This window comes from Xenopus laevis, chromosome 6L, assembly GCF_017654675.1.
Source record: "Xenopus laevis strain J_2021 chromosome 6L, Xenopus_laevis_v10.1, whole genome shotgun sequence".
Classification (NCBI taxonomy): Eukaryota; Metazoa; Chordata; class Amphibia; order Anura; family Pipidae; genus Xenopus; species Xenopus laevis.
Window position 1 is genome coordinate 162210217 of NC_054381.1, and position 15548 is coordinate 162225764.

Below are 15548 nucleotides of genomic sequence, written 5' to 3' on the forward strand. Positions count from 1 at the left end.
CCTGCCCCCGACAGTCAAGCAATGGCAGAAACTGGTCAATGATCGCCTTCCAGTTATTAAGCTAACGTACTTAGCTAGGCACTGCCCACAAAAATTTGATAAGATTTGGGGACCGTGGCTAGAGGCTCATGATGAAGTGGTCTTATGATGCATCTCCTTAGGGATGCCTTCTGCTTTCTGATTTTGGTCTGCTCTATTATATTGTTTCGCTTGGGGGGTGGTGTGCTCTGGCTCTGTGAGGTCGATTGAGGATTTTGTTGTTTCCATGTATGCCTGTATCATGCTCAGTTAAACTGATAAATGTATGGAGTACTCTTTGCTACGCTGCACTGTAGGGGTCCTGCGAGACCTCGAAGTATTATGATCACTGCCTATGTTACCTGACATATACTTTTATGTTGTGTGTTATGTTTTGAATGTGAATAAATAAATACCTTTCAAAAAAAAATAGTACAATTTATTTACTCCATCTATAGCCATGTTAAGCTTTCATTTTTGTTCATTAATTTGCTGTATGGTATTTGCTTCAAGTAAGGCGTGTTCTATTGAGAAACCCAATAAAAAAACATTTGAAGACAAAGAAAATAATAGCTAGGAAAAGCTAAGAGAGAGATGGATAAATATCCCAACAAGCTTGGAAAAGGTTAATAGTAAGGTAGATATTGACATTTTCACCCGCAGCATTGTTGCCCCCTTACGTTGTTAGTGTTGTATCAAGACATTTATGGATCAGTTTAACCATGTCCTTGAGTTTAGAACTACAATGTAATTTTCTAGGATCAGTTTCTTACAAGTGGTGACCATGAAAACTCTATAAACACCCTGTTTTTCCATTGTTTGGTATTTTGATTCTTGGTGAGTTCAGAATTCATGCAGCTCGTGTCAAATTAACTTCTTTTTGGGTGGTCTCCAGTAATTAAGTTTCCACGACCATAATATTTGCTTTCTCCTCCAACCAACCATGTAGCACTACAGCTTTGCCTTGGGCATAGACAACCTCTTCTTTCCTTTATTTTCTGTTGATATATTTGAGTGGTTTTCTGATTCTGTTGTAATAATATCTTTCTTTTACAATCAATTAAATACATTTTTGGACCTTTCTGCCAGCTCGTATTGTGTTGTGCATTCTTTCTATCGGTTTAACTGCAGCTGTAAATTAAAAGTACAACTAACTAGTAGGGCTAGCGGGACCAGTAGGGTTTTTTAAAAAACTAGAAATCTCTGCAAAGTTCGTGCTTCTGTACTGCCCAACCAAACATTCTGGAGAAACGAATCCCAAGCACCATTCTCAACTCTTTTGACCGAAGAAGGGAATTTGATGAAGAAGAAGGCTTCTTTGAGCTTATACCTGTAAATGACTAAAACTGATATTGTGCTATGAACAGAACTATATTAAGAAGTAGTTTCTTCATCTGTTGGACAAATAAAAGACAACATTAAGTCAATCTGATTCTTGACAATAACTGGTCCAGGATGCAGGAGCTGTGGTTCATAATGGCAGGAGGTTATTTGCCAAGCATCCAGTATAGTAACAGGCAGACTAGAGAACATGGCCCTCATTATCAGGTCCAACTGAAGGGACAGCCAATCACTGCCATGGGAATACAAGTATCCAGTGTTACCAGACTTGATGAAGACCTTGACTAGTGGATTGCGCTGCACTAGTCGAAGCACAGCGTCCCGTATGGTAAGGAGCCTTCGCACATAAAATTTGTTTGAGAATGAGACGAAATGCGCTAGGCAGTTTATAACAATTACCAGTCCTTCTTTGCTGCCCCCGATCTTGTCCAGGTCATTGGCAATGTAATGCAACTCCTCCTTATCAATATACTGCATGGTCACTGGTTTCTGGTGGACCTGCCACTGCACTACAAACTTATGTGTTGTGTCTATTGCCAACTGGGGGACTGGAGATTTTCCAAAGATGTCTTGTTTCTGCAGAGCTGGGGGCACAGGAGAAGAACATTGGAAATTACTTTTCTTAAACACAATAGTGATTTTCAGGTCCTAAAGATATTCATTTTTACTCTGCAATAACCTTATTCAACCCACATAAGTATACAAAGGAATAGACAACTGTCATGGAGACAAGAGCAGCATGACAAGAGTAGTAACCAAAATAAGCAACCTAGTTCTGAGCAAAGCTCGTTTAGGGTCTTGAGACTTCAGTATATACATTAGGGGTGTCCAAACCTTAATGCTACTTTGATTCATGTAACCCCCACTTAAATGGGATTCCAGGCTTCTTGCTTTGCTAAGGGGTCTTTGTTTTTCAGCTCTGGCCCTTGTTCTGAGTTGCCTGACACTAAATCTAATTAATTGAACCATAGAATTCTACCACTGATGTGTTAGGCATGTCCTACTTTTATAATGAAAGTGTCATGGACATGGCTGGTTGCTGTGGGTTACTAGACCCAGTGCAAACTTTGAGACACACAAATACACCGTTTCTCTAAGGCTAGGGCCAGACAGGGGCCAAAGCTCAGCCTCTTACCGCTAGCAGTATCCTCTTCTTCTGTTCAGGTCCGAAAGCCTTGTGTCAGTTCTGGTGTGAACACACTCGGTGGATTTCGGCGTGAAATGAACAGTCTTGCTTCCCTTTGCTAAAATACACAGAGAGCAGCGCTAGAGCCAACACAAGGCTTCAGCAGGCTGATTTCGGCCCTGTCTGGTCCTAACCCAATACCTGATTTTGTTTGTATGCGTCTCAACCCTCAAGCACAATCTTATGAACATAACAGGCTTCATACACATGAAAGGGGGCGAATAACAGTGGGATGATGAATGAAAAAACTAAGAACAAAAGTTCTGAAGAACATATTAGGAGAAGTGAACTGACAATACACAAGTGTCTGTCAATGACAAGTAGCTCAGGTGCTTACATGGAATAAAGTTCAACAGGAAAGTCAGCCACTGATAAGTTGTTGAGTCACCAAACATATAAATGATCTTTCCAGATAGACACTTGGTAACGTCAGAAGGTTTAGGAAAAGCTTTGTTCCTGCAGGCAAGTGACTGCCAGAAGTCTTGGTAATAGAACCCAGAAGGGTCTGGGACTGGAAGGCCAGGAGAGCAAATAAACTATGCCAAAGGAAATGGACGGCACTCCACTTGAAGAGGAAAAGGTACTTTATTGCAAGCTAAAAATAGGGATCAAAAGGCCCTACGCGTTTCGGGATACAATCCCTTAATCATGATGCCTATGATTAAGGGATTGTATCCCGAAACGCGTAGGGCCTTTTGATCCCTATTTTTAGCTTGCAATAAAGTACCTTTTCCTCTTCAAGTGGAGTGCCGTCCATTTCCTTTGGCATAGTTTGTATCAAGCGGTGGGGACGCTGCGGACCGAGCACCCCTGAAGAAGGATAGGAGCTGTTACAGGAGGGGAGGCTGAGCGGTCTCCTAGGAGCGGCACAGGAGAGCAAATACCTCTATTATCTGAAATGGAACAATAAAAGTGATTTTATCAACTCACTAAACCCTTTCCATTTACAAACTGGACATGGTCATGAGGGTTGTATGGACTTTTGAACTTGCTCATATGATCTATACATTATACATATATCTATAAACAGAAATAGCCTTCATATTTAGGGATTGGTGGAAACATTTTTCCATTTGTCTATACTGAATATTCCACATAAGACTTACCCAAGTTCTGAACAGCCCTAAAGTCCAGAATGGCCTGAATCATTGTCTGTAAACAAATTGTTGCCTTTAGGGTTCGAATTTGACTGAAATAAAGTGTTGAGATTTGGTGCATCTCATTTCCATGGCATCATTTTGTGTATCTTTAATTTTAATTGTGATTTAAGTCCTGACATGAATGTTCTAATTTGTCAGTGATTCTTACTTTAATATGGGAAACCACTTTGAACAGGGGTAAAACAGATAAGTGCAGGGACAGGTTGGTAAGTTGTGCTGCTGTTCTATCAATTTTTTAAAGTTGTAACATATGTCTGTAAACCCTCAAGGATTGGAGCTACTTCTTCTTCTTTAAGGGAATTTTTTGCCATAGTTGCTGGAGCTCCTTTTATACAGGGCACAGACAATACAAGTCATGTTGTAGCCTTGTCTAATGTCCCACAGTTTATCTCAGGGGCTGTAGTGGAATTCTCCACAATTTAAAGTCACTATTACTTGAACCGACATGTCTCCCTCCCCCTGAATCTGACTTACTTTTCATTCATGGCTCATCTTGGCTTTCCCAGTTTAGTTACAATGCCCCTACTACCACCAATAGTTCTGCAAGGGTGTCAGTAGGATGTTTTGTGGAAGGGTGGCATGGCCATGGGGTAAGCGACAGAAAGCACAAGTCCGTATAGGACTGCTAAGGGGCTGAGTTTTGGGCATAGCAGTTAATGGAACCAAAACATCCTACCCCATAGTATATAAGCGCAAATGTCTTGTACTTGTTCATTCTATCTACAGACTCACCTGTCTTGTTTTTTGGATGTAAGACAATGAATGCTCCAACTTTGGATGAAATCAGTTTTTCTCTTACAGACCTAGGAATCCAAATTGAAACTGAGATATCAGACAGAGGACTCTAGGATCCAATGAGGAGGGATGACTGAGTAGGATAACAAATGTAATTGGGTGGAAGGCTAGATGAGATGCAGGAAAAGTTTAGAGAGAGAGAGGTTATCCAAATAAACTTTTACAAAAACAACGGGAGGGGATAGAGAAGACAGACAGAATAAATATGGTAAAAGGCCGACAAAAAAGACAAGTTGATCGTATTCTCCAGATGTAATGTCTTGAGCCACCAGGTGGCCGAATTATCAGAAGTTTTGAGAGTTGGCATCCCTGGGACAACTTGGTTTGAGACACCACCAGTGATATCATAAAAGAGGAGTAAAACTATTAGTACAATGCTCACAAAATTGGCCACAGCCAAGATTAATCAGAATGTCTTTTGTCCTGTCAAAAATGGCACTTTTCCATGCTCAAACTGCTAGAAAGGGCATGTAGTATATCATCTGGGCAATGGCACCCCCATAAAAATTCATGGATACTATACTTGTGCGACAACTTTTGCTATTTATGTTATAAAATGCTATACGTAGGCCAGACAAGCCGCTCAGTGAGATAGTGAATAAGAGAACACAAGTCAACCATAAGGACAATGAAAGTAGAGCCGTTTGTTGCTCCCCATTTTGTGGAAATGTGTTATGGGGAACAGCAGTTAAAATATCAAGTCATGGATAATGTACCCAAAATGCAACATGGGGGAGACCGGACAAAAACATATTTGAGAAGGGAAGCTATGTGGATTAGGACATTAGAAGCTCTCACTCCCTATGGATTAAACAGGGAATATGATTTGCAATAGTTTAATAGTTTTTAATTAGTTTTTAATTTTGTGTTTTTCAGATACAGTATCTTATGATTGTGGATAACATTTGGTTGTGTAACCAGCAAAGAGTTAATGGGATATCACGTAATTGTAACAACTCTTTGGGAAAATTGTAGCAAGTTTTTAGAGATAATGCCAATAATAGATAATACAATATATGTGTGTCTATAAAAGGATTTGATCGTTTAGTGTTGGGTAAGCTCGATAAAAGGCTGATTGAAGCCTGAAACGTCACTTATCCATGGTCTGCCAAGTGTTTCGAATAAAGGCATTTTTATCTTACAACATTTGTGGTGCTGGACTTCAAATATTTTTCAAGACAAGAATGGATAGTGACCATTAACGGTACTTGCACCAGATTTCTTAGATGTGAGGAGTGGAGGAACTGATTCTGCTTATTAAGCAAACACATGAGTAGGACAACAAATGTAATGCCAACAGAGAGAAGGTAGATGTTTTACTTCTGCCACTTTTATGAGGTGGAGGCCATCCAAGATACTATTGCTGATCAGCAGGGAAATTAATCTTGGAGCTCCACCCCTGCATAAACAATCTACAATGTAAAAAGCTGCATGGATTCTTCTCTGGTCTGACAGTCTTAATGAAGAAGAGATGGCCTGTTGTGCATGTTGACACAGGGGAACCCTGGAGCTATTGTCACCTCTTGACCAGGTGGTAGCTCCAGGGTTCCTTTTGTGGCTAGCAACTATAGACAGCACACTTGTGCTTCAAGTAACAGTCACAGGTCCACTCATATGTTGAACACATGCAACAACACCAGATGGACTCCTCAAATGAATTTGTCTTCAGCAGTCTGGTCAAGAACCCACCTATAGAAGGCTTGTGCCATAGACCTTGGGTCCAACCTACCTGTATCTCTCACAGACCTGCAACTGAAGCAGAGTTGCAAAGTGAGATTTCTCACTTACTGATTTAGGAACTTTGCTTCTCTGGCAGTGAGAACGTTACGGTTGCCAGCCATTGAGTGCCCTTTATACGCACTGCAGGAGATTTGTTTTGGGCGTTTGCAGAACCACGACTCCCCGGTATAGATGTCATTATATTCACAGACATTAGGTCCCAAGAGCTCCACATTACACTCTGTCTTTTCACTGGTTCCATAAAAGTATCCAAAATAGGAGACCTGTTCCAAAAGAAAGTACTATCATGATAAGTCTCATCCTTAGCCATTGGTTCCAATTCTTAGGGGCAGGATTGGCATGACTAATGGGAACAAGGATTCTTATCGACCATGGGTAGCCCTGTGGCACCTCAGATTGCTAATAAAGCAACCCAAATATAAAGTCTTTTGCAACCCAACCCAACCCAAGGCCTTGCTAGTGAAAATAGGCAATTAATTTAATTATCATGCATGGCACTAAATAATGACTTAGTAAATCAGGAACTAAACCTCTTTGGAAGCACAAATTGTACATTTCACTTTGTCACAGTTCCTACTTAAGTGACTAAAGAGATGGCACTTTTGTTTTAGGTTTGAACAGTCCTCTTCTTTTTAGACAACATTCTAATCAGAATCATTCTCATTCTAATTGGATCATTCTCATTGATCGTTCCATAAAATTCTACATCTACATCAAAACTTCCATTTATTACATTAGAAGCCTAACATGTACTTCACTGAACACATCATGAAGTTTGCGTGTGGTGTGTATTAATATCTTTTTTACACTCTGCCAGAGACATATATTGGAGATTTCCAAAAAGTTTGCCAGAGCATATATGAAACAGAGGGCAAAAGTACCTTCTAAGTTGCCAAAGTATATTGAAATGCACCTGAAGCCATAAACAAGAGTTCTTGGTGGCTTTCTGCCATCAAACATATTACAAATGTAATTCATATTTATCCATCATAATAAATACCTTGAAGCCTGAGAATCCCAATTTGTCAACATATCCTAAATAAAGATACAACCTAATGTGGTAAGCTTATCACTCTATAGATTTTTCAGCAATGTTTCACCTTGTCAGGACGAGTCTCCCTCTTATCTTTGAGGATGGCTATGGCCTCACTGGAATGGACAAGTCTTATGGAGATCTCCACTTGTCCCGGCCAGAGCAGCAAGAAGGAGGCCGTGTAGGTGCCGTTTCTATGGTCTGTGACTGAGCCGGTGACTCCTGCTTTCAGCTTTGGGGAGTGCAGTTTGGCCTGGAAATAATCCCCTCCATAAGTTTTTGGTTGGCCACGTTGGTCCCGAGCTGTGATTAGAACTTCCACATACTCTCCAACATAATATGTGGCACGTGGAAATGGCATGTGGAACTCTGTTTTAAATGGACTGGTGGAGAATTCATAATCTATGGGACCTGGAGGCTCAGGCCACTCAATCGCCTTCATCAGGACATGAAGTTCTTGCTCCAGTGAAGCAGGGCCAAGATTATTGCAGGAGGGCGAATTCATCCCAAAATTAGGGTCAGAAGGAAGTTTCATCCACAGAGATCTGTAGGCAAACTAAGGAATTTTTTTTTTTATAAGCACTGGGCATTAGATTCTAGATTGTCAGTACCCATTACATTACATGTGCTGTTTTAACTCTAAATTCTGGTTTCTGCAACTTTCTCACCTTCATATTACACTTGCCTATTCCCTGCTATGTTTTTTATGTAACACACACAGAGTCCAAGTGGAAGTAGTACAATATTGCACACTTTATTCAGGTTCAGTAGAGATACTATGTGGTTGCCCCCTTTTCATTTCTTCAGTATTGTATTGATACCCCCCTGGAGTGATTGGGGCAAATTCACTAAGATTCGAAGTTGCGCCAGGCGCAACTTTGCCGCACTTCGCCAGGCGTAGTTTTGCCAGCGCTCCGCAAATTCACTAAAATCCGAAGTTGCGCACAGGGGTAGCGTAAGGTTGCGAAGTTGCGCTAGCGTTGATTCGCCAAGCAAAGCGAAGTTTCGCTAACGATGGTTCATTTGCATACGGCGCCAAATTCAAATTTCAAATGGAGGAATACGTATCAGCACTACAAATGCCTAGAAAACCTTCAAAACATCAAATAAAAATTTTATTTTGCCCTACACATGTGCCCACTGTATAGGTAAGTTGCCATGAGTCAGGAAATGTAGGGGGGAAGGAGGGGAGCCCCAAAAATTTTTTCGATCTTTTTCAGCCTATCACCCATAATGTAGAAAACACGCCAGCGTTTTTTGGGACTTTTTTTTAAGCAATCCCTATCTACTCTATTGCGCTTCGTCTGGTCTGAGGTGGCGAAGGAAGTCTGGCGTAAAAGGTAGCGTTCAGTACACTGCGCAAGTTAGTGAATTTGCGTAGTTACGTCCGTAGCAAAAATTCGACAGGCGTAAGGGTGCGAAGTAACACTAGCGAATCTACGCCAGCGTTCGTTAGTGAATTTGCAAAGTAACGAAAATGCCCAATTCACTAAGTTTCGGCGCTTAGTGAATTTGCCCCATTGTGTGAGAGATCCAGCTTCATGGCCTTATTAGAACATAACATTGGCCTGGCACATTCATTTGGCCACTATGGACTGGTGTATGGGGGATGGGGGGGATGATGATACCGCAGTCTATCAGTCTATAAAGAACTTGCACCATATTGAACATAGAAGGACAAGTGAACCCTCTGCCAGGTTAAAAATGTAAGGCACCGTCTTCCATTCAAGAAGAAGGAGGGATATTAAAGGGAAGTTGCTTTTCTATTGTAAAAGGAAGGGCGTTTGACATGTTTTAGTCGCAGGTTTGAGCACACTTTAATGCATCAGCTAATTAATTGCGTTATACTCTGTCTGGTTGCATTCCAGTTCTGTTTTATTGCATTGGGTTTTCACTCTCTTACTTTAGATACAACTTGCTGCCCTTTTCTTCCACCTGAAACATGTTGAGAATACAAAAGAACAGGCCCAGACTGGCAATCTGTGGATTGAGGCAAATGCTGCTGTTTTTAAATGGTTCTAAGAGTCTCTTGGAAATAATTTACATACCACACCTAGTAAGCTAAGCGAAACTTTATAATACATGAATATCCTGTAAATGATATCCTAAATCATAAAACGGTGCTTAGTGATGTCATCGGATATAATCAGAGCTTAATGATGTCATTTCTGTCACATGACTCACTGAAACTTGTGTATTATAATAACTAAAGTTCCCCCTGTTGCAAAATATGAGGATATTAGAAGTGGCCTTGGAGTTCCATGACCTGTATAAAATATATATGGTCATGGAACTCCACAGTCATTTATAATATCCTTTTATTTTACAAGAGGGAGTACTTTATTCATTATATTACCAATAAAATGTTACGTAAGGTTTCCACCTATAACCACCGCCTTTTGCTTCCAGATGAGCCCTCTGCTACTCAGATGCTGCCAGGTCTTATAGGGAGAGGACCAAGGGGGAAGTTCTGGGCAGGTAAGAGAACAAAACGTGAATCAGAGGAATGGGGAACAAGGAATGGGGTTGAGGGACAGGCCGAGTCGATGCCAATTGGGCAGAGCAGTATTAAAACAGGAGACAAGAGGTTAGTCGGGTCACAGGCTGGGTCAGTAACAGCAATATCACAGGACAGGAACAGGATCCAAGAGAGTCAATAAACAGGCAGAGGTCAGGACAGGCAGCAAACTAGGAATAGTCAAGGACATGCAAGATCAGGAACAGACAATACAAACTGGAATAGCACCAAGGAACTATGGAAAATTGACCTACATTGGGCAATGAGCAACTGGCCGTGGCTCTTTAAATATTCGAATGCGTGCATGTGTCCAAACGTCAAAACCCAGAAGCGGCTACATTTACAGTAGGGGGTACATTATCCCTTATAATACATGAGTGATACTCAGAGTTCCCTGTATAACTCAGCCTGCAGCCTTGTGCCTTTATATGGTCACAGAACAACCCCTCAGTGACTTCTAATATCCTTATCATTTACAGTAGGGGGTACATTATCCCTTATAATACATGAGTGATACTCAGAGTTCCCTGTATAACTCAGTCTGCAGCCTTGTGCCTTTATATGGTCACAGAACAACCCCTCAGTGACTTCTAATATCCTTATCATTTACAGTAGGGGGTACATTATCCCTTATAATACATGAGTGATACTCAGAGTTCCCTGTATAACTCAGCCTGCAGCCTTGTGCCTTTATATGGTCACAGAACAACCCCTCAGTGACTTCTAATATCCTTATCATTTACAGTAGGGGGTACATTATCCCTTATAATACATGAGTGATACTCAGAGTTCCCTGTATAACTCAGCCTGCAGCCTTGTGCCTTTATATGGTCACAGAACAACCCCTCAGTGACTTCTAATATCCTTATCATTTACAGTAGGGGGTACATTATGCCTTATTATACATGAGTGACTAAGAGCAAATGGAAGGCCACTTACCCCAGCAATGAAGAGCAGACAGAGGAGACAAATAGAAGAAATCTGTGTCCTTCTCACTGTGCCCATGAGGGTAGTTGATACTGGGTAGGAAAGAAGAATAGGATACAAATTAATGTTACTCTTCCTTGTTGGCTCAGTTCTGCTCCTGTATTGTAGCTTGTTGAGATTTAAATGATATTTAATCATTCCCTCCTCCCAATTAATTGCAGAGAAAAAAGTAGAACAAAAGCTTCATAAAAAGTAGACTAATTACTACCGTAATTCAGGGCTGAACTGACACTGACAGCTGATACAGTATATTAAACAGATGATTTATCACTATATTAATATATATTCCATATCTGTTACCTCCCTGCCTTCTGGATAATGCAGGACAGCAGTGTTTTCCTAATGATCATTTTTAAGAAGATGATGAAAGTGCTGGGGGCTTCCTAACAACTTGGCACCCCCTTGGAAGTGTCTGGGCACTCAGCAGGGGTTAATTTAGTGCAATTACACTAAATTATTATACAAATAAATCTATTTCCATGGTTGTTGCAATATTGTACTTACTGTAGATAGTGTAGGGGACTGGTTTAGTTACCCTTTATTCAGGCAGTGTCCTAAGGTCCATAGACAGCTAACTTGGGCCTTAAAAATTGTTTCCCGTATTAAATTGTTCTCCTGGCAGTTTAGTAACTGCCATGAGGTGTCGATATTCTATGTATAAAAGGTGAAGCTAATATGCCCTGCCATTGTCTTGGGGTTCCACCTTCCTGGAAAGTGGGTGAAGAAGATTGGGCCTGGGCAGAGTTAGACCCAGTAAGGAAACTTCAGAGAACCAATAATATTCTGCAATACCTGGAAGTGATGTCACACAGTTGGCTGGACCCCTGGAAGTGACATCACATGCATGTGCACTTGCTCTCCTGGAGCCACTGCATGCTACTGCACATGAGCACACACTTTACACAACGTCACTGCATGCTTACTGCACATGTGCACACACTTTATATGACGTCACTGCATGCTTACTGCACATGCACACTCAGAATTTGAAGGGAACGTTTGAATAAACTTGGGAGAATTCTTAAAAATTGGAAGAATGTGGTAGAATGATGGGGGAATGGGGGGTGTCAAAATAGGGTAATTCTTGAAAAAATAGGAGTTGTTGACATAGTTGTAAGGATATTCTCTTTTATAGCTCACTCCAGAAGTAAAAGATAGGTTAAGAAGAGCTATAGAGCAGTCTGAGCTCCACCGAGGAGAATTAGAATCCTGAGTGTACTACCTGCAGAATAGGGATCTAAATGTATTGGCTTAGGGGTTGATGCTGTTCCATCTAAGTTCCACAGGCCTGAATACTGAGAATCGGACACTTCCGAGGTGACTATTTCTACTGTTCGTTTATCAACTCATGATGGGTAAGGCATGGCTCCAGAATCTATGTACATGACTTCACTGAATTATTGTTGAAGACTATTCTCAAGTGTGCTATAATTCTGCGAATAAAGAGTAAACCGTTTATTTTAGGAACCACTGGCTCCCAATTTATTTGATCAACTCGAGGGTTGTAGTTCTGATTACCCTTCCTCCACCCGTATGCGAGGGCTCCGCACCTGAACAATCAAATGCAGAATAATAATAGTATGTAGTATTAATAGTATAAGTAGCAAAGAAAAAAAGTGGAATAACTCATTTTGATTGAGCATCTCAGTAACTGAGGCACAACTTTGGAGGCTAGGGTTCCCACATGTTAATAAAAAATAAAAAGATATTGGTGGTCAGGGCCCCCCATAAAAAAACATTTGTGGCCAGGGCCCCCCATTAAAAAATATTGGTGGCTAGGACCCCACATGAGAAAAAAAAATTGGTGGCCAGGCCCCCCCCCCACATTACAAGAAAATTGGTGGCCAGAGCCCCTTCAATGTCCATGCCTTCCCGAAGTCAGCGGCTCTCAGAAAGACGGGGGGCCCGGCTAATCAAGTAAGTGTGGCATGGCTGGGGCCCCCCTTAACCTCGGGCCCCCTACAACTCTCCCCCCTGTCCCCCCCTGATGGCTGCCCTGTTCATAGGGACCATGTTATTATTATGAAGAATTTCATTGAAGAAGAAGCCAATAGAGACCTGGATCTGATAGTGGCAAAAACAGAGACTCTTTGGATTTTATATTATGCTATAAGTTTAGCTGGTTTGTTGTACATATCATCTGCTAATAATCAATCATTAGGATGTTTAAAAACTAATGAGAAGCGGAAGTGTTGGACAAATCCAAATTATTTTCCCACAGCTTCCCCCATTGGCACAGGGTAGCTCACACATTAACTACAGGGTCCTGTTGGGCCCTGGCCTCATCCATTGTGACCCATTTGTGAGTTGCTTGGATATTCTACCTTATCATCTTCTGCTCTCTCTCTCTCTCTCTCTCTTTCTCTCTCGTTTCTGAGGATGCTTGAAGCTGCAGTACAACTCTGTAGAGCTGTTGGTGGGCAGATAATGGAAGGTTCCCATGTGGATTTCTGATGAAGGTCTAGCTTGCTGCTCATATATACAGGCTTGGATAGCCTGCCAGTACCAGAGGATCTCCTGGAGTGCCTACACCCTGGTCTGGGACAATTTCCATCAGCCCTTTCTTATGTCCACCATAAGCCTATATAACCTGTAAGGAAAAAAGTAAAGTTACGGTCGCTCCAGCTTCACCCTCCAGCGTTTCCTGATGGAGCACTACTAAAGGTCATGGGACTGAAGATCCCTCAGTCAATTTGAATGGGATTAATAAATAAAACAGTCTATAAGTGAAATGCCTCCAGGAAAGTAAGTGAAAACATTAATATCCATATAAGTAAATATATATATAAATATAAGTCCCTATATGGCAGACCCAAAGCCTTATTTCTAGAGGAAAGCAATTAGAGTTGAGTTTCAAGCCTTATATACAAATGTTTTCAAAGAGTCAATATTGCTCTTTGACTTTACCTCCTGAAGGACAAGTCTTTAAATGAAAAATATAGCCTATTTATATATAAGATCCACATTCTATTACGTCTGTAGAAAGGTTGAATAGTCAGTAAAACGCTATCAGAATAGCCATTCCATGTAAGAGCTCTTCTACCTCACATACAGGACTAGAGCAGTGGTTTACTAACTGTGGGTATAATGGCCCCTACTTGTACTGGGAGAAGTGGCTGGTGATATTTGGGGAGAATGCCTCTTTCTCTCATAGATACTCATTGAAGACCAGACATAGAGAGCAATTTGGGGTGAAGAGTTATTTTCTGACCTCGATACTATTGGGTCTATAGATGAATGGCTAATCATATATCGGTAACCTTGTTAATAGCTATGGGTACTTCAAAGGGGGGCAAAATTAAAATTGCTATACATTCAGATTAATTTGGTCTTCAAATATACCTTTAATTCATTTATTACTGTTTTGTTATCCTCAAAAGGACCTTGGGGAATTAAGGTGTGTTCTAGACCAATTAAAGAGATTTCTCCTCAATGCCACATTACCTCAATTAATTCTTTTTCCACTGGGGACTTCATCATTGTTCTGTGGTTTTGAGTCTTATTGGACCTCCAGCCCATTACATGAGTACATAGGGTCCATGTACTGTTTAAACCCAAAGTCAAGTTTCAGTGCCCAACAAAAGATTAGTAATACTAGAAGGTTTCTGTTGTGGTCAACAAGGGAACAACCCCTCCCCGTTTCTGTAGAGAATCACATGCTATGGAAATGCTAATGAGATGGTTATTACTGGTAGGTAATAGTACAGGTTATACAGGTTCCAGTAACCAGGGAGTTACTTGTAAGTCTTGATCTAAAAGCTTTTAATCATCTATTGAGCAGTTTGTATCACTAAATTCTATCAGACTGACAATAATATGGTTCTCATGGTTGCCATTTTGAAAGAGATTCATATGGAAAGCATATGCGGTTAACCTTGAAAACAAGGATTCCCTTTGAATCTCAAGAGTCAAGAGTGAGTTTATTGTCATTTCAACCATATACGTTTGTAAAGTACACAGTGAAACGAGACAACGTTCCTCTAGGACCTTGGTGCTACACACAACATAGATTTACCGGACAACAGATAAAAAGTGCAAGTGCAAAAATATGCAACTCCTGCAAGACAGGACAACATAGTGCAGGGACAGGACAACACAGTGCAGGGACAGGACAACATAGTGCAGGGACAGGACAACATATTGCAGGGACAGGACAAGACAGTGGACAGATGTAATATCAGGACACAATGGTTGCCATTTTGAACGGACAACTATTAAAAAATATACCATGGGGCTTTACTGGTCTAAAAATTCAGTGCATTGAGAAGTTGATGCCTTAGAGTTGGTGTCTTGGTTCCACTGAGAAGAAACAGGTAATAGGGGATATTAAAGGTTTGGAGAAACCTTCATGGAACCCTCTGTAAACAACAATACAAGGGATTTTGTATAATGAATGACAAATGTTTGGTTCCTTAGAAAAAACAGAGGAAACAAATGAGTAGATGCATCCTGATAACACACACGGGTTTGGGCTTTGACCACTGACATTGGCTACAGAGGACATTGGGGCTCATTTATCAACATGCCCATGGTCAGTTACCCATAGCAACCAATCAGTGATTAGCTTTTTAAAGCCAGCTGCAAGTAGAACAATAAATGCAATAATCTGATTGGTTGCCATGGGTTATTGAGTAGAAAAAATCCAAAGGAACACAGGATTAATGCAAGCAAGTTGCCTTGTGTGTTTATTGCGAAGTGCAAAGTGTTTTCTACTAAATACTGTTTGTGAGGCGGCCGATCCACTACCTCTGCGCACCAGGTATCGCTACT

The 15548-nt window shown here is 41.0% G+C and overlaps 1 protein-coding gene across 2 annotated transcripts; it reads right to left on the minus strand.

Moving 5' to 3' along the window:
- Positions 1 to 343: 343 nt before the first annotated feature.
- LOC108719481 (NXPE family member 3-like) lies at positions 344 to 14471 on the minus strand. 2 transcript variants are annotated; one of them, XM_041567026.1, is made up of 7 exons: positions 14223 to 14471; positions 13103 to 13368; positions 10731 to 10810; positions 7341 to 7829; positions 6289 to 6503; positions 4438 to 4508; positions 344 to 1943 (listed from the first exon to the last, which is right to left on the minus strand). In XM_041567026.1, exons 3-7 carry the CDS (start codon positions 10794 to 10796, stop codon positions 1393 to 1395), a joined length of 1392 nt encoding a protein of 463 aa, XP_041422960.1. In that variant the 5' UTR covers positions 10797 to 10810; positions 13103 to 13368; positions 14223 to 14471; the 3' UTR covers positions 344 to 1392. The 2 variants fall into 2 exon arrangements, with proteins under 2 accessions (XP_041422960.1, XP_041422959.1); XM_041567025.1 differs by lacking the exons at positions 13103 to 13368; positions 14223 to 14471 and having other exon boundaries at positions 10731 to 10997.
- Between the last annotated feature and the right edge of the window lie 1077 nt (positions 14472 to 15548).